We start from the raw sequence: 20,026 nt of genomic DNA on the forward strand, positions 1-20,026 counted from the left end.
ACCACACCCATAAGGTGCTCTACTGGAATGAGATCTGTGTGGAGCTCATTTGAGTACAGCAAACACACTGTCATATTAATGCAGTTTGAGAAGTACATTGAATGACCACTGTGGTTATGACAGGATGGAAATGGTCAGAAATAATACTTAGGTAGGCTGGGGCATTTAAACAATGCTGAGCTGGTGTTTAAGGGCCCAAAGTATGGCAAAAAATATCTGCAATATCAACATTTGCCAGTCTTAACCAGTGATAGACAGCACAATTTATCTATGCTTCATGTTGTTTATGGTGACTTTTGACTGCACCATGGAAATGTTGCAGCTGAAATCGAGACTCATCAGGCCAGGAATGCTTTTCAAACGTCAATCTTCAATCGCCCGTTGTGACCTCAGTTTCCTGTTCTTAGCTGACAGGTGTTTCACCTGGTGTGGTCTTCTGCTGCTATCTTCTTCTGCTTCAAGGTTAAACATGTGCATTCAGAGATGCTCTTCTGCATGCCTTAATTGCCAACAGTCTGGCCATTTTCCTTTGACCTTTGGCATTAACAAGTCGTTTTCACTCAAAACTGCTGCTCACTGGATATTTTACCTTTTTGAGACCATTCTCTGTAAACCCCAGAGTGAGACAACCCCAGCAGATCAGCAGTTACTGAAATACTCATACCAACAACCATGCCATGTTCAAAGTCGCTTTAATCTCCCTTTTCCCCTATTCTGATAGCCTGAACTTCAGCAGGTCCTCTTGACCATCTCTAAATGCGCTGAGTCCCTCCCATGTGAACGGTTCATTAGCTATTTGCGCTATCAAGCAGTTGAACAGGTGTACCTAATAAAGTGGCTGGTGAGCAATCGCGCCACTTTAAATCCAATGTCACTCAAATCAAAGTTATGAATATCCTTAACAACAGAGTTAAGTGGCAACTGGAGCTGTGCTTGACAGTGCTGAAAGATGATTTCAACTTCATGAGCTCAGACGTTTGCAGAAGTGGAGAGTTACTGAGAAGTGTTTGAATTTCGGGGTCACTCATTTGTGTGGCATATTCAGGGTCATTTGCGTAGCGTGTGGTGGGGCGAGGGTCATTTGCGTAAGGGTGCTGGGAGCTGCAGTTTAGTATGCAGGGAGGCAGGGGAGGGAGGGCATGTGACATCCACAGAGAGCCAGGACCCTCACTGACCCCTCTCTATAATTCATCCCCGGGAATATGGGGCACATCAAACCTTCGTTTCTTCCCACCCAAAAAGAGGAGAGAAAACCTTTTCACTTTGTTGCACGGCACTCTGACCCCGTATTAAAGCGAGTAGCAAGAGAAACCCTGAAAATGTCGGTTATTAAATTTTCAGGGCTGTCCCAGGAGAGCGTTTCCAGCAGCTCTCTGATTCATAGCTGGGAGAGGACTGAGGAAAGGCCCCATGCTGACAAAAGGACCAAGAGGGACAAGGGGAGAAAAACTTTTGCTTTCATTTTTAGCGTTTATGAACAGGTACACACACAACCGCACACACAAAAGTAGCAGCTAATATGAGAGAGGACACAGTGGATTACCTGTGTGTGTGTTTGGGCACAATTTGGGATGAATTAAATGCTAATATAAAAGCGGGACCAGACCCTCGGGGAGGCTCCATCCTCCCTCTATCCCCGTTTTCTCTGCCACTCTCCCTCTCTCCCTGCTTGTTAACTGCAGGTATTCAGCTCCAATTGCAGAGGTTTCATTAGGAATGCAGATATCAAAGTGTGCAAGTGTGTGTGAGTGTGTTTTGAATAGAACTTACCAGATGTTCTAATCTGCCTTTGATGTTCCCAGCGTCCCTGCAACACAACAACACATTTCCCCCACTGTAAATAAAGTGCCGGCACAAAAAGTCATTTAATAAAAGCAGATTTGCAGACACACACACACAAACATCAACTAACACACACAACAAACTCTGTCAAGTGCGATTTTCTGATTTAATTTCACAGTTTGAGTCATTGCACTGAAACACTACCTGTGGCCAATCCTAAGTAACCAGAATTAGACTCCAGCTACGAATCATTGTTATTAATAAACAATCTATTTTCTTGATTCCTCGATGAATGGGGAGGCAAGCCATCAGTGGTTTTCTGAGGTTGTGATGATACCTTAAAATGTCTCACTGTGGTGGTAGTTAAGCCGAATTATTTTCAACTAATCATTTCACAGTCGGCAACTGTCATAACCACTAAAGCCTCTTTCTGTTTCAGCTGCAACGTACGCGGGATGAGAATAGCTGTAAGAGGGGAAAAAAATCCTGATGATATCAAAAGGCATTTGGTTAATCAAAAGAGGTAACCAAAAAAAGCACATAATGAGGAATTATACTAATTGTTAACCTTTCAGACTGAAATGCTGTGTGCATTTTCATGTGTTTGCATCTGCACCACACAGAGGTTAACTAATATTGTTGCCACACTGCTGGCATTCATAATAATAATTTCCAACTACAAAGAAAGAACTGGGAGCTTATTATCTGTGAATTAATAAAAAATGTGTGTATGATTATCAGGGTAGCAACAGCAGAACGGCGAGCCGAGGAAGCGGAGGAGTGGGGAGCAGTCTGTTTTTAAAAAGAGCAAATTGGCAGTAAATAATAGATGCAATTTTGGCACATTTCAAATTTGCAGCAGTGGAAATCAAAAGATCAAGAGAACACAAACAGCCCCCGTCCCCCCGATCTCAGCACCCCTCGTCCAACTCTGGCCTCCATTACTGACAACTCCACCCAGGCTGTGGCGTTTTACGGCGTTCGTGTGTGTCTGTGTGTGTGCTGAAAGGGAGAAAGGCTTATCGACAGGCTTCAGTTGCTAATGCAGCCAGCAGCATCACAGTGTAAATCTACACCATCTCTAAAATTACATACTGTCTAATCCATCCCACCCCTCCAGCCCCCTCTACCTCCATTCACCCATCCATCCATGTCTCAACACCATCAACCTTTCCGAAAAGCATCAAGGAATGAAGAAAAAGCTACACACCCTAGAAAACTTAAAAGAAACAAACAAAAAAAAAAAAACCACTACAAGAACTAAAGAAGAACAAAAAAATAAAGTCATGAAGAAAAGATGTTTGCTTGTTTATTCTGAGCTCTGTCACTGAGCCACAGGCAGACAAGTCAACCACTTAAGGCAAACTTCATCTAGCTGTAATTACATTACATTCTGACAAACACCCCGCCACATTCATTATACATGACGGGCGCCCGGCTACTAGACAGCAAGACATTTGTTACCGTGGTGACAGTGTGTGTAATCCACTAATGAAGCGCAATTAGTGAGAAACAATCTAACACAGGGGAGACGCAGCGCTCGATCCCTCCTCCTCCACTCATTTCCCTTTGCTTTTTTTCTCCCCCCGTCTCCCCTCTTCCTTTTTATAGCTACAGTTTTCCTTTTTTTTTTTTTCCTTTTTTTTTTGATTCAACCTTTATTAAGCTCTTAACATGCATTTAATCTCCCACTCTTTCATCTGTTGTCCTGACTTCATCAAGGACAAGCTGTCCAGCATGGTCCGCACCAGTGCCGAAGGGATCGCTCTATCCATTAGACAACCACAGCTGACACACACACACACACACACGCACGCACACTTTTACATCCTCATCTCTCTTTTCAAAACATCATATAATCTGCGGAGGTCTTCGGGGACCGAGCTTTCCTTTTCTCCTTATCTGTCTCTCCCTCCCTCCTTCTGTACTCTGTGCATTCAGCGCAGAGGCAGCATCGATTTCTGAATTACGCCACAATATTAAATAATTAATATACTTGCCGTGATTGATGTTTTGCATTAGGCCAATATTAGGTTATCAATCAAAATCCACTTGGTTTAATGTAATAATATTGAAAATGTGTCAGTGCCTGTTCATCCAATTTGTAGTGGAGGCAGGCCAGATAGTAATGGTGGTGTAGCACAAGGCCTCAGAGACACTATGGCCTGCTTACTACAACCACAGGAGCACATTACAGCCCCGGCACACAACATGAGAGAGGGAGGGCGGCAATGGCAAGAGAGATGAAGTGCAGACATGGGAAGACGAGAATGAAGCAGACAGACGGTGATTTGTGATGTGATGGGATGTGACGGACTTGGCACGGTGAGAAGGCACACTAATCATGTGACATATTTAGTAGCCCTCTATGAAGAAAATGAATTCATGGCGCATTAAAATCATACTTTTCATACTGATTAATTTATTTTTAAGTGAGCAGTTTACTCATAAGTGCTATTAGTTTTTCAGTGGTAGTCATTTTATGATCGTTAAGGTCTATTAAAGGCAGCAAAGTTTGGCTGAAAAAAAAAAACTGTGGTTCAAATCGGGCCCTAAAAATTGCTTTAGATATTAGACTTCCAAACTCCAAATCATATACTGACTTCAGTTAAAAAAGTATTTTCACATTAGAAATGGACTAATTAAAGCAAGATAAGCACACACTACCGCTGTTTACTGTGGTAATGTACGGCTGCAGTAAACCGAGACAGCTCGACAATATATAACATATAGAATTAAGAAATCGTTTATCTTAATGGCTATGTCTGTACCTTTGTCATCGTGACATATCAAAATATCTTCCAAAAAATTGGATTGGTTGGCAGGTGAGTGTTTTAAACATTCTCACACTGTTGCAAATTAGCTCTGACAAACACTGGCCAACTGTGACCTCTAAGATGACGTCTATTTAAGAGTACAAAACTTGCACAACTTTGGGAGTTGGGAGATAAACAACATGAAAGAACTACGGTATTTTCTCTGGTCTTGCCTTCAGGACATAGTCCTGTTTCACACAATGAGCGAGGTTACAGCTTGGCTATTGTAATGATCTTGCAACAGCTTGGGTCAAATGGCCCATGATATGAGGGCAGCAACAACCTACATTTATTGATCAGCTGATACAAATATCCCATGAATGTGCTTATTATGGCACCATTTTAAGTTAAAATAACACTAATGGCATACCATAAAAAAAACCCTAAGAAAATTCTTGTTGAGTTGTGGCAGCAGATTTGTTTGCAGCCATTAGTAAGTTTTGCCATCATGCAGTCTACATACATAAAATATGACCACTTAAAGTTGCAGGGAAGCTAACAGAGGGAAGCTAACAGCCATGGGGTAACACTAATGTCATACCCGAGTTTATTAAATTCAATGTGCACACCGCGGCTTGCAAAAAGGTTATAAAACTGTGCCCACTAAAGCTATGGCTTGCCATGGCAAGTGAGTGTCTTTACAGAATCACTGGGAGTTAACCAGCAACTATTTAAGGATATAATGCCAGAATCTGACAGAGGAGACACTGCAGTGCAGAAGCAGACAGGTTGGACTATTGAGCAGACTAAAACATGAAAATCTCTGACCTTCACCCATCCTAGTCATACACAGCGATTTGTCATTGTGTTCAGTTTTTCACACAACAAAAAAAAGAAGGAAATTTATGTCATTACTTGTTCGCATTACCTCTCTTTTCTCTTCGGAATAGTTACACGCCAGGATGACTGAGAGGCCTAGCAGAGAATGGCAAGTGGGCAAGAAGGGGAAAGACACAGGGAGAGTAATGCCCTGTTGTTCCAGGAAATTTAATTAGTTATCTGCGGTCAATTAAGTAAAACTGGACAAACAAGGGAGAGTGTTAAGCTCTGGCAAGGTCAATACTGACCAATTCAACATGGTTGCTGGATCCATCACACTGTCTGCACTCATGCTTTCTCATTCCTGCTCCTTTTCTCTTTTCCCCCTCTCCTTCCACTCAGTCGCTTTTCTTCTCATCGTGCCCTCGCAGCATGCTTTCTTCCTCTATCACTCACAGTAGATGTTCTGTTACAATGTGTCCAAAGCCCTTTTGTCTCTTGTATTCGACCAATGATTTTAAGCTGTTGCCTCATCTTACCTCATCGTTTTCCTTATGTCTCTCCTTACCTGTCATGTTGCCTTCTTCCAACCCACCCCCCCCCGGATGGCTTTCTTTCTCTTTTCTCTCTTTACCTGACCCTCCAAAGCCCCCGCAATTCTGCTAGTAGACAATTAATTACACAGCTAGCGCGAGATGAGTTGTCATTTGGGGTTCACGTTTCTAATAATTGCATTAGGTCTTCAGGTTTTGCTAAGATCTCCTCCCCTTCTTTCCTTCACTCTCTTTCCCTTTCTTTCTCTTTCCATCTTTGCTAGATTCCCCCCCACCCCCCCCCTTTGACATAGCTGATCTGAATATCTTTAGTCAGTCAATGGAGGTGACAGAGGGACTTAAAATGCAGAGGCAGTCATTTGATTTCCAGCTTACAGAGCTGCCCATTAGCCCAGCACTCATCAGCCATGCATTACCTCTCAGACCCACAATCCGGTGTGCGGACGATTGAACCCTTTCACTCTCCACTACTAGCCAGGTTTACCATGTAATATCAGACTTTCATACATCAATGGGTTTGCTTCCACAGGCCGTGTTACACACCTTTAACTTTCCCCTTTATCTGACTGTAATGATTTCACTGCCCTTTACTCACAGTTTCAGTTCAGGAACCATAAGAGGCTTCCTATTAAATAAAAATGACTTATAATAAGAACATACCATGTTATTACTTGTGTTGTAATGTATTGTATTACACATTACCCTATTTCACTGATTTACCCCGCATGGGTAAATCAGTGAAATTACAGTAAGATTCATTAATCGCTCTGCAATCGATGGAAAGGTGACAAGCAGTAGCAGCAGCAGCAACTTCAACTAGATATTTCTCACTTTGCCATGACAAAACATGACTTTCTTTTGCTGCCGATTTGCAAAACCTGAGGAAGCCAAACAGCCAAATAATGCTTTACATTTGGGGTGATTAACTTTTGTCTCTTTCATTCAGAAAATCCCAGAAATGTGGTGGTTTATAGAAAAACTTAAAACATAACATTTAGCAAGAAACAAAACAAAACGAAAAACTAACCAAAAAAGTGTGATCCATAAAGAAAACACTTAATGTAAAACCGTTTGCATGTTATTAGTTTTGTCATATTGTATTTATAACTGTGAGTTGAAGACTTCTTGGTATTCCAAACAAAGGGTTCACAAACGATATCTTGCGACTGTATAACCAACAGAAGTCTTTAACCTTTTGATTAGCAACAGTGCATTTTTGTATTTTCTCATACAATTAAAAAGTAAAATAAAATAAAAAACCTGGCCCTCAGCAGCCTCTTCACCCTCAACTTATCATCAGTCACTGATCGTGAGAAGAGGAGCAGAGCAGGAGCAAAAGAAGGCAAGACACCGTATTACTATAAAGAAGACATCATAAGAGAGAGTGAGAGAGTGTGCGAGTGTATATGTGTGTGTGAGAGAGAGTGTGTGAATTTGTGACTCATTTGCTACAGTTGCATGCCTTGTCAAGTGTGTCATTGAGCATTCATATGTTGTTTGACTGCTGACAGAATGGCAGGCATATTTATTAAAAAGTCAATGTGATGGGGACACTGGAGCAAGCATATTCACTCACACATACACACTCACATAAAGCACACTAATACAGAGTCCACATCAGTGGGATCTGCCTGTTTAACTAATATAGGGATAAAGCTTGATATTGAACTGTAGAGGATTGGGTATAGAGACGCACGCACAAGCACAATAGTACAGGGAGTGCAGCTTCCCCTCAGGCCTGATTGCCATCTCCATAGCTCTTTTTTAACAGGGCTGCCAATTGAAATTGAAATTGTATTCTTGTGTGTGCTATCAGAACTACCTCTCAGGGTTTTATACAGCTAAGAGGAGGGCTGGTGGGACACACACTCTCAGACTCACACACACATATACACAGAAAGGGATAATACAGGGGCAAGTCGGGGGCTGTCACTCTTCCATGCAGAACACAGAGAGGGAACAAAACGCAGACTTATCGTTCTATGCTTTTATGTAATTCAGCATGCATACAGGCGCGCACACACACACACACACACATACATACATTTGCGGGTACACAAGCTGACCTCCCTCCCAGTGGAAGGGGCTTTACTTTAGCATAATCCCAAAATGGTAGAGAAAAGCAGCCCATTAAAATGGGGGTAAAAAATTCAGCACTTTATGTTTCTCTCAAGGAGGTTTAAGTGCAGTCAATAAAAAAGTCAAAGAAGTATGAATATGAAAAGAAGAAGTTGATTTAAGGAGGCTCTTTCTGTTGTATGAGATAAAAACGCAAGCAGACACCTGTTCGTGTTACCCGTGTCTGCCAAACACGGGACCAACGCCCATATAAAAGAGCGACAGCAACACTTGTGGAGCGAGAAAATGAAGAATAAATCTCTTTAAAGTCTTCCAGGATTAACATCATCTTCATTTATAATAAGAAACAGCAATATCGTCAAAATGTGAAACTGGGAAAACCTTTCAAGAAGCAGCATCATGACTACTATCTTATCAGTGTCTCCAAACTAAAAAAACATTTATTTAGCCCACACTAATTAACTGACAGGACCTAATTTTGTACAGTCAACACAAAAATGCAACAAAGTCATCATTTTTTTTTCAATATGGTGGGCATTATGAATATAAATAGCACTGAGAAGAAAACAAAGAAAGGGACAAATTATGGAGAGACTGGTGTTGGTGAACCTTGTAGTGGAGACTGAAAATAATTTTCTTTCTAAAGATAGATTAGTTATATTAGCAAATGATTAAACTGGAGAGTATAAATGCCAAACTAGGTTTAAACTAATTTTTTTAAAAAGTGTCACCAATGCATAATCAAATTTATGTTGATTTTACCTTTTACAGAATGTGATTATAAGTTACACCTAAGCTCTAAGCAATCCACTACACAAGAAGACAAACTCCACAGGTGTGTCTACAACTGTGAAAATCACTTAAAATCACAAGACAGATAAAAAGTACATTGGGTTTAAATAAACAAACTTGGAGATTAACATCAATATATTGATTCATTTACATCATATGTAAAAGCAAAACAAAATATGGAAGGGTCTAAAATTATAAACAGGACTCACTTCAGTCCAGGGACACATACAGCCCTGTTTGAACTCAACTGGGCCGAGGCAGTAAAAACATTGAATAATAACCCATTAAAATAAAAAAATCATCCCAACAAATATAATCACACACTCAAATCACCTTCACCTAGATCAATATGGATATTTCAAAGAATCTAATAAAAGCAAAGTGGCTAATGCTAAATTTGTCTGGGTTCATCCTGAGGACATTTATGGAGACCAACGAAAAACACAAAAGGGTTCAGATTCTGTTATCTGGTGAAGTTATAAACCTACAGGAAAATAATTAAAGTACCTGACACTTGTTTTGTTATATAAATCTGTTCCACCTGCTTTTGTTTTGCAACACAAAATATGTCAAGTAAAGGTGGGTGTACAGCAACTCATTTTCAGTTAATTACTTGTACTAATTTCCTGTACCACAGCACCTTATTCTCAATTGTTTTCAGTGGGAGAAGAACCTGTAGTTTGGGGAGATTTATTGTTTTTTTATGACAAAAATATTTCACATTGTGGAAAAGTTCCATTTTAGTTTATACAGTTCTCAGAAAGAAAGTAACAGAAGCAAAAAAAGTTGGTATCAGCAGGTCACACAAAGGAAAAAAATTATAACAACCGAAGAAATTTGCTACCGGGCATCTCTCGTATTTAATATATAGTTGTTGTTTTTTTTTATTATTGCTGTGGTTGAGAAACACATCGCCCTCCTTTGGCTTAAGCGTCCTGGGTACAGGGCAATGACTCTGATCTGTCACTCTGATAACAGCTCAGACAACCGTTCTCATAATCAAACATCAGCAGGCCATAGTTAAAGGACCACCTTCAGCTCCCTGTGAGCTAAGAAATGCTAAACTGCTGAAGACGTCATATCGCGGATAAAATATTACACACAGAACAAGTCTCCCTATTTAAAAAACTATATCTCCCCCTTCTTAGCCTATACACACCAGCTCTGGAGGGATCTGAGGGCTGGGGCCAAGTTTTAAAGAAAATTGACTTCTTTTTATCGTGTTACATAGAGGGAGATCAGGACAAAGACATAGAGAGAAAAGCAAAAGGGAGACATGGAGAGCAATCAATTTCCCCATGGTTTTCTTCAATAGCCAGTCGTCCTTTTCATACTTCCCAATTATAACCTTTCCTAATCAGAGAAATGCCTCTCTATTATTGAGGCTGAGACAATGACGCTCCCCAACATTACTGCCTGTTCCAAAACTATGTAGATTGCCGTACTGGTACACAAAGACTACACTGGGCTATACGGCAAGGACTGGGGGGGTGGTGGCTGTGTTAAAATCACATGTGGAAATCTTTTGGCTCTCCTCTCGGCCCCAGAAAACTGATGGGGAACAATGGCAGCCCGGCACAGCATCTGTCATGGCACAATATAAAAAGATGATCTTGGCACCGAATGGACAAAAAAAAAGAAAAAAGAAAAAAAAAGAACGAAAGAGAGGGAGGAAGACGGGGGAATGAAGAGGAGGGGAAGGGGAGGGCCAGGCGAGAGGTAATTCATTTGCAAATCAGGCCCTGGTGCTCAGGTCTATTTCAAGCTGCCAGTGGGTGCCAGGAGTTAACAAGGTAATCAGTTTCAATCCTGCCCTTCAATTGTACATCACACCCTCATCCAGAGAATACCCAGGCCTTTCTATACGGGGTAGAGGGGGAAATAGCAATCTGGCTGCTGGCTTGCCGCACACAAAACCCACACACACACAGACATGCACGCACACACACCTGAAGACAAGTTATTAATAGCCATGTATCCACTACATGTCCTTACAAGCAACTGTACAGAGACAACTAGAGCTGACACAAGCAGCTAAGGAATCTATAGAAGAAAACCAAACTGATATCTCCTGATTTTATGATTTCCACTTAAGAGTCAATGACTTACTATTTTCAAATACTTAATTAGGGCAAAATATTAGGGATAAAACTAAAGAAATCTCTGCTCAAGTTCTGGGGAAAAAAACATCCACAAAGCCCACGATAAATGCATTTCTTTTACACTAATTCAGCAAGAATATAAACATTAGATTGGTAGGCATTAAAAATATTCATTCAGCACAACTAAAGCACTGTAAAATATTGCTTTAGTAGTGCTACACTTTTTCCCCATCTTATTTTTACTGCATGTTTGAATCTGTCTATGTATACTCTTACCTGTATTTTGAGTTATTGCAAGTCAAATAAAAAAATCTGCATGAATTTTAGGGTGCGTGCATTTAAAGAGTCTCCCTATTTTATACCTACTTTCAGTCTCAAGTTTAGTGGCAGCAGGAGCAGTAGGTTGCACTGAACCAAACAGTGGTACATGTAAAGTGGCAGAGGGAAAACAGAGCTAAACCTGTTCTAATCTTTTCTTTCCTCTCTCTGCATCCCTCCCTTTAGCCTTTGTCAGCTGTAACCGGCTGGCCGAGAGGCAGTTAGCCCCCGTTAGTCCCTCATCTACATAATCAATATGACAACCTTATTTTTCTGATGCAAACAGGATTTCACTGCTGAGCTGTGTTTGTTGATCTGTGAGTGAGGGAGTGTGTGAGTGTGTGTGTGAGAGAGAAAGAGTGCCCAGTCTGCTCGTAGCCAGCCTCAGTCATGGCCCTCTTTAGCCTAATTAGATTAGGTGTGATTATCCCGGCTCTACCTTACAAGTGTACAGGCGGGATAAAGTGGCCACAAAGGCCAGCCTGTCACAGGCACCGGGCTCTGGTCTGCAGGTTATCAGGGTCCAGGGAGACACACCGCGTACATTGTTATTCATATCATCTACACACCGTTTTCTACTATGCCTTTTTCACTTCTCTTCGTTCAACCCCCCCCCTTCAGTGTCTGTGGTGTCAAACTGGCGTAAGCACCGGCCAGGGTAACTGTCTTTTTTTTCTCTCTCTCGTTCTGTCTGTCAGAAGACAAAACAACATGGCCCCAAGCACTCTGCAGTTTAGCCTACAGGGAGAAATGTCAGGAGCGCTCGTGTGTACGTGCATGCATGTGTGTGTCTGTTTTTCTGCAGACTTCAAGGAAAAGTGGTAAAAAGAAAAAAAAAGAAAGAAAGAAAGAAAGAAAAGTTAACCCAAGTCTTCGAGTAATGCAAGAAGACAAACGAACACAGCAAAGGCTAACGTGCACACAAAGATTGCAAAGAAAGTGTTTAACCTTACTCTGAAGACCTGAATCTACTCCATTCTACTCTAAACGCTTTATTGGTAGAGACCAAACTGTGTCGTATGTGTGTGTGTTGGCATATTTTGTTTAGGTCTCAAAAAGTCCAGATTAAAATCTAATGTTACACGTTTGTGATCACTTTTTGGGATTTTCACTTTGGGTATCATTTTTGTCAAAGTCTTTAGCAAAACACAAACAGTTTTGTAGAAAAACATCTTCATGTTTCTAAAAGCGAAGCCACCGCAAGAATCTCAGAATCTTGCTCAGTGTGCGGTAACATGCTTTCTATACATGAGAGATTTCAACATACAGTATGACCACAAATAAACTTCTCCTCTCTAATGCACACTCAACATACAGCAATTATGGCATATGTATACCTGCCAAAATGTGCGTGCCATAACATTAGCTCCAGTGGCATTTTTCATTCTGATTAATATGTGTTTGAAAATTTAACGAGATGATTTGCTACTCTGTTTCATTTTTGTGAAATACTCCACCATTTTCCCCTAAAAACATTTTCCACATACAGCTCGGCACTGACAGATTTCAGTTGGCCTCCATCAGTGAGTGTGTACGTGGAAGAAAAGAAGTGAATTATTTCACTCTGTTGATTAGACAGCAGTGCCCGCGATATTTATACACACTGTACATACTTTCCGTGTCGTCAGAACTGGGCATAGAAAGAGGCAGAAACAGAGAATTAGAGGCGCACAAAAAAAGAGAAGAGAGAGCGAAAAAGAAGAGAAGAGGCAGTTACAGTAAGGCAGTAAGCAATGAGAAACATACAGCATCGGATCTGAGAAAAGACTAGTAACTCATATAACAGCCTGCCATTAATTCCACAGTATTACTCACGCATCTAAACTGCAAGAAGAGCCGATATATCATACAAAAATGAAGAATGCATATACGCTACTGGCAAAAAGTGGACAGAAGTAGAGTGAGCGATGTGTGTGTGTTAGGGAGAATGAGTGAGATGCAAGGTGGAATAACTCTATTAGAGAACCACAGGGACTACGCTGGCGAGAGAGTAAGACAGAGCACACGAGGATGAAGGAGAGCCGGAGTGAGCAAGACATTAGTACAAATGAATTAAACATCGGCCCAGAGATCTAAACTTCTGTTGAAAAAGAGGCAGACTAAATGGGTAGGAGGGAAGGAGGAAGAAGAGGAGGGAGGCTTCGTAAGTTTCCTGCGGCTACTAAATGTTCAGCATAAGCCGTGCGGGGCCGCCAACTCCATCAGCGACACAAATAAGCACACACCCACTTGCGTGATCGGCGACTACGATCACAACTCTTTTGTTTCAGCTCGTTTCTGCGCAAAAGAAAAAAAACACTCTGAGCATGGCTGTCGATTTCAAACCTCCGCTGAGGATGATTGTTATACACCCCTCTCAGGCAAGATTTACTTCCTTACTTCTACAACTGAGTCATGGTACTTAAACTCAATGCCTGGAAAGCTGTTTACTCAGTCTGAAGGAGGTATTCTTGCAATGATCAATGCCACCAGGGAAGACCTGCAGAGCAGTATTTTTGTCTCAGGTCAGCAGAGGTCAAATGCACGGTGAGAGGTACTCCTCAGCTAACTGAAAACCATCGTCTGCTGTTCTTCTTCATGTTACTTTGCCAATTCAACTAAAAGGAACATCACTTTCTATAACGTTTTCTCACTCTCAGCCTTCCTCATAAAGACTTCAGTCAACACCTTTCCTTGCCCCTGGTGCAGATGAATAAGCACCGGAGCCTGGAGAAAATTAAACATTAACAGTGCGTCTCTTTTACACATCATTCTGCATAACCGCCTTCTCGTTTAGCTCCCCTCCTTGCCTTCAACACCACTCTGCATCCTCCAAACCAAACTAACCCAGCTTTTCCAGAAAGGGAGAGAGAGTGCAGAAAAACGTATTTCGTCGACAAGCGCAACATAAACCCTCCTAAAATCGGAGCTGGCCCGTCGTGTTTGCTGCTCATAACCTGCTGCTTATAATCCTGCCCGCATCCTCTCCTGATCCATAAAGCAGAGCAGCCAGCCACTTAAACAGCAGCCAGGACTGCCATCACTAGCTCCTGCTAAGAAAAAGGCCATAAAATGAGGAGAGGAGAGGCAAGGAGAGAAGAGGAGAAAATAAAAGAGAGGAACAGGGTAATTGGATTGGAAGATCTTCTATTTGGCCAGGTCTGGTCTCTGTCATCACGCTCCAGGCCTGGCTTCTCTCAGTGCCTACAGTAGGTCTCAAAGACATCAACACACTCACAAACAAATGAACACACACACTCTTCCCTAGATGTGTAACGGCACTGAATTGCTACCAAGTTGTCCTGTGCGCCGCTACAGCCTGCAGGGTGTTTAGTGTGCTTTTTTTTCTTTTTCCCCCCAATGTGAGTGTTTGCATACTCCCTTAACAACTCACTAAATGGTTAAACAGATTACAGAGCGCAGTAAGTGGATTGTCACAGCTCTCTATCGCTCACTCAGGGTGTCTTCTCCTGTGATTAAAAGTGGCCAGATTTTTCTCTCTCGCCCTCTCTGTCTATGCAAACACACATGCACACCCACACACCAGTTTACACAGGAAACAGGGAGGTCATTCTCAGCCAAACACAGCAAGAAAGCCCTCTTATTCATTTCAGTCTTAAGAGATTCTGATTACTTATTTATAATAACGTTAATAACTAACAATACATCATATCATATATTAAACATAAGAATTATCACCATTATTGACTTTTAGTTTTGTTTTCAGTTCAGTTTCAGGGCGGTACCCTGAAATCAGGCTAATCTCTCATAGCCTGGGACTGCTGTTTAACATCCCAAAGCTGTAAAAACCTCAAATTTCAGGAGGAAATATCAATCTGACTGTACCCATACCCATCCACTATTTCAGTAAAATACTGACATAGGCAAAGAAATGTGAAGGAGTGAAAGTTGACCTTTTTCTATGATTTTTTTAAGCAGAAAAATATTTCCAGAGACAACGGGAACCAAAGAAATCTTCCCAGACCATCCAACCATCCCCAAAAAGCACTAATTATGTGTTTCACATTTGCATAACCAGTCCAAGTGACATAAATTTCAGAAATGGGTCACGCCCACAGAATGAATGCACTGTCTGTGTCTCCTGTCTGCATCATACGTGGCACTTACAAACCATTAATCGCCCCAGACGGGCAAAGACCAAATACATTTTCTGGAGCTACAAGTTGCATAGATCCCTGTGGAGGATTCCTATGATAATACCCTTTTGACAAAGCTATTTATAAGTCGTTATACTGTTCACTTCTTTTGGCCTTAAACCGGGTTTTGGAGAAGGGGTGTGGAGTCTAGTTAGATGACCTGCTTTTGTATCTAAAAGGGTTATCTAGATGTAAAGTAAGTCTATTATTAAAGACTACTACTTTGTTTTATTTGTTTGTTTTTTAATCTAATCTGCTCATTATTTGTATTAAAAAAAAGAAATAACGACTACATGCAGCCATAGGCCAAGAAATGCTACAGCTGAACCAAACTGTGTGTGCATTTATCTACTGGGACCTGAGTGTGTGTCTGTGTGCACATGCTCGCTGTCCACCCTTTGCATGTAGGCATCACTCCTATTTCAGCCACCCAGCCCCCACCCAGACTACACACACGCACACCTACTCCTCTTCAGCTTCACCCACGTCTCATCTTGCTCCTGGCCACTAGGCTACCCCCCTTGACGCACACACAAATAAAACACACACTTACAGTTCATTGATTTAAGTCAATGTGAGTGTATCCTAACCTTCCGAGGACGGTGTTTGAAGTCTCTCTTACCTCCCCGGACCCGCTCCCAGAGCCAGACACAGCCTAGAGTCCTGCAAGAGTGCAGTGAAATGCAAATACAACAAACACACACACACACACAGAAGCAGCAGCTAGTGGTCCCATCCACACCACCCATACACACATTCCCACCAGGCTGAGAGGATGCCGCAGGCAGGGGCTACACACCCACAAACACACACACAAACACACTTACTTTCTCTGTGTATTACCAACACTAATGAGCTGATAGATGTTCAACAGAAGCAAAGAAGCAGACAATCATTTCCTCAGAGTAAGACAAGAAGGGAGAGAAAATCAACAGTAGTAAGTGAAAATGTGTGTGTGCCGGTGTCTAGGGTCTTGTTTTATTTTCTCTCTCTGCCTCACAGCATCCTGGCTTCCAGAGGTTAAGGCTGAGCAATGGAGCAAAGCTAGCCAAACTCAGGCCTGCAGGTCCTGCTGGGACCCCTGTGGTGAGGTTGGGTTCTGTTTAGTTTGTCAGCAGGGAAAACAGACTAATGAGAGGAATTACTAAACAATCACATTCACAGAAAGAAAACAGCAATGGGTGGGTTGGTGAGGACGGCTTGTTGTATAAAAATGTCAAGAAAATATGTTTTATATTAATGGTTTATTTTTTTTAAAAAGAAACTCTACCAATGTGAACTACGCTGTCCTATTCTGTTGAACTGCTGTTCCTCTCTAGCAGACAAAAACCTCTAAATGATTCTTTCATAGAAAAGGACTTCAAAAAAAGGCTTTAATGAAAGGTAGGATGTCTTTTCATTTCTTTAACCCTAAGCTCATTAGACAAACTCCTTTTACATGCACAGGGAAAAGATGGCTCTCTGCTGCCATGAGGTCTCCACGCTGCTCTCTGTGCCTCGGTTGCCCAGCCTGTGCCCATTTCTTACTCAAATTACATTAAATTGAGTACGATGAACCAATGTGTTCCCGTGACCCGGCATAGGCAAGGAGTTCAGCCTAATTGGACAGACCTCTCAGAATGAGCATGTGAAGCATGTGAAGCTTGCAGTACCTCTATGATCTGTTACAGAGAAAAGAGGTCAGCACCACCCAAAGCAAAAGCTTCTCCTAAAGAAGTAAAAAAAAAAATTGTTGAAGGCATTGAATTCCAAGAAGGTTGCTTGAGATGAAGAGAAAAAGGGGGAAAAGTGAGAGTGTGCACACCTGTGTGTATGGCGTATGCATGCATTAACAATATAATGAAATGCAGAAAAACTGGAGACTGTTCTCCATCCACGACCTAACAAAATCCCTTCAAGCCTGATCAAAGCCTGAACCACTACAGCGTTTAATGATGCCAAACCCGTACTTACTAACAAACACTTACTTCTTACTATAAAATTTAGTTGTAGATTAAAAATAAATAAATAAATAAAAATGTAAAATGCTTAAAACCTGTCACTTTCTGTGAAGAAACAGCCATCTGTTAGCGTAAATTCTCAGTGTCTGCTCGTTAATCAGGGGTGTGAATTGGGTCGGAACATCAGGTGAAATACGCTCTTACTTCTGTCAAGTACCAGCCTGGGGGCAGATGTGCACTTGTTAACATGAGACACTGTTTACCTCTTGTACTTTGTTTCAGGGAATACGATAAAACTCTGACAAATAAAATTAATCTTGACCTGTGCACAAGGTATTATGAGAAAGTATCTGGTGCGCTGCAAAGCTAATTTATATATATTCAGAAAATTGTCATTCGGCAGTAATTCTATCGCCTGCCAGGGGTGTTCAGACGGCCTTAATTTAGTGGTATTTTTTCAAAGAAAGACTTGCATGAGTTTAGATTCACCTAAAAATAAATCCTGCTCCAGATCAGCATTGTAGTTGATGAATTACAGTACCGTGCAAAAGTCTTGAGCCACCGTTTGTTTCTTTATATTTTGTTTCCATGGAGCCAGACTCTCTTGTTGGGCAATAGATTTTCTGAAAGTCTTTTAGTTTTTCACTCATTTTCAGTCCAGTCCTTTTTTTTATTGTTTGTCTGTTAAGATACTTAACGCCGATCTATGACTCATTCAAAAATAAAAAAGGTACCTAACTCACGAGATGAACCAGTGTTGGGTCTACACATAACGAAAAGAAAATAGGAAAAAATAATAGAAAAAAATAGCCTGTCAGAAAAAGCCTTTCTTCTCATCTCTATAGTAGAATCTACAAAAACAGTAAGAGATACGACAGTTTGACAAATGTTTTGTTATTTTTGCACCAGCAATCTGATTCCCAAAGAGCTATTGCCAAAACATTTGGCACAATTTAGCAGTTTTTGCCTCTATGCTGTATTTTCATGCAAGGTAGCACACATTTCAATGAGTCACTGCATCTATTTCCTAGCGACATATAAAGAAATGTGGGGTGACTCAAGACTTTTGCACAGTAACCGTAGAGCTGTGCAGGGGTTTGAAGGTTTAGCATGTGTATTCATTTAGGTGATGCACTCTAACAATTGTTTTGAGGACAGCAAATACACTCTGGATGTAATCTGATCTTCTTGAACTTTGCCCCTGGCATATTTCATTACTCGTGGAAAATTTATGAAGTAATTCAGGTAATTTTAAAAAGGAAAAAAAAACCTCACAGCTTGCTGAAATTTAATCTAGAGAATAAACAGGTCATGATGTCTTTATGAAACTGTGTTAAACCGTTTGAGTTTTGTTTTTTTTCTCATCCATGAAAAGGATAGTTTCTCAATTATTGTCATCATAAATCATGAAAGAGAAGTGCTCATCAAAGGGCACTGGGCACATGTTAAAAATCACCACTGCATTCAGCTTAATGCTGAATAAAAACAGCATGCAGGACACAAGCATGCAATCTTATTGAGAAAAGTGTCAATGAAAAGAAAAGGTAAACAATGTAAGTGGTGGTTAAATTAAAGGAAACTAACACCCTCTCTGCAAGTACTAACCCAGATGCTTATCCAGAGCAAAGTTGACCTACTAACCTTGTACATAATCCTGTGTAAACACACACACGCACACACACACACTTGCATAGAAGTACACAAGTACACACACAACCCTACAATCACCCACTTACCCTTTGCCACTGGTGAAAAGCAACAAGATCTCTTAACAACAGCTCGTCTTTTTCAATAAATTTTGCATGAAAACATGCCGCTGGAGCACCAAGTTGCCCGCTGTCATACTAGAGGAGTCTTAAATGTTTAATGACAACAACACCAAACACATGTGCGCACACACAGAGTCGGTGTCAGGGTGCCGCACTGAGGGGCCCCTCTTTCATCCTGACAGACACTATAAAGCTCCTGAGCCGCTTCTCCACCCCGCCCCGCCATCAGCATACCACCGCCGCACTCCTCTCCTATCACCCAGCAAGAAAACCTGGATGTAAATGAGGCTGGAGTGTAATAGTATGTGGGAGTGCGCAGGTGTTTGTGTTCAAGTGGTGAGGATCAGGGGCTTGCATAGACCCTACCCCCATTGCCATTAAAAAAAGAAGAAGAATGGAAATGGAAAAGGAAGAGGAAGTAGCTTCTCAAATTAGATACAGTAAAAAGGGAAAAAAATGTTTTACATATTCCTGAAGCATCTTGTTGCTTCTGCCTTACTTCTGCTGAAAGAGGACATGCTAGGCAGCTAAACTCCTGTGAGCATCAAGCAGATTTTGGACAGTTATAAGATCATATCAGCATCTGCAGGCATAAATGGCAGCCATACTGACAGCTATCCAACCTGTGATGTTGTACTATCAAAAGTCAAAATTAAGCTGAAAACATATCTTCCTAAAATCATCTCAAACACTATTTATCAATTTTAAAATGAAATGCCAACTCTTTATGCTGGAAATGCAAGACTGAAAGAGGCACTAATGTGCTTGGATTATGGAAATGTTCCAGTGTTTTTCCTTTTTGGAGAGATGTTTTGGATTATATAGGCCAATAATTGAAGTGTAATTTGCCCAGGTCACCAAGATCATGTCTCCTAGGAGACAGAGATGCCTTACAACAGCTGAATAAGTATGTAATGGGAGTATTTATAGTTGGTTTAGTAACTTGTGCCAGACTAATTCTCAGGCGTTGGTGTCTGTG

General features: G+C 41.2%; 1 protein-coding gene across 2 annotated transcripts in view; it reads right to left on the bottom strand.

Annotated features, from left to right (window-relative positions):
• rsrc1 (arginine/serine-rich coiled-coil 1) overlaps positions 1–20,026 on the bottom strand; it is a 121,812-nt gene that overhangs the window by 76,317 nt on the left and 25,469 nt on the right. For both annotated transcript variants that reach the window (XM_086261574.1, XM_086261575.1), the window contains exon 5: positions 1,771–1,807. In XM_086261574.1, the coding sequence (XP_086117700.1) occupies positions 1,771–1,807 (37 nt within the window). The remainder of the gene's footprint in view (positions 1–1,770; positions 1,808–20,026) is intronic.

Source organism: Aulonocara sp. 'chitande type north' Nkhata Bay, linkage group LG14 (assembly GCF_057382095.1).
Source record: "Aulonocara sp. 'chitande type north' Nkhata Bay isolate Kocher_YH1m ecotype deep benthic linkage group LG14, A_spYH_male_GT1.1, whole genome shotgun sequence".
Classification (NCBI taxonomy): Eukaryota; Metazoa; Chordata; class Actinopteri; order Cichliformes; family Cichlidae; genus Aulonocara; species Aulonocara sp. 'chitande type north' Nkhata Bay.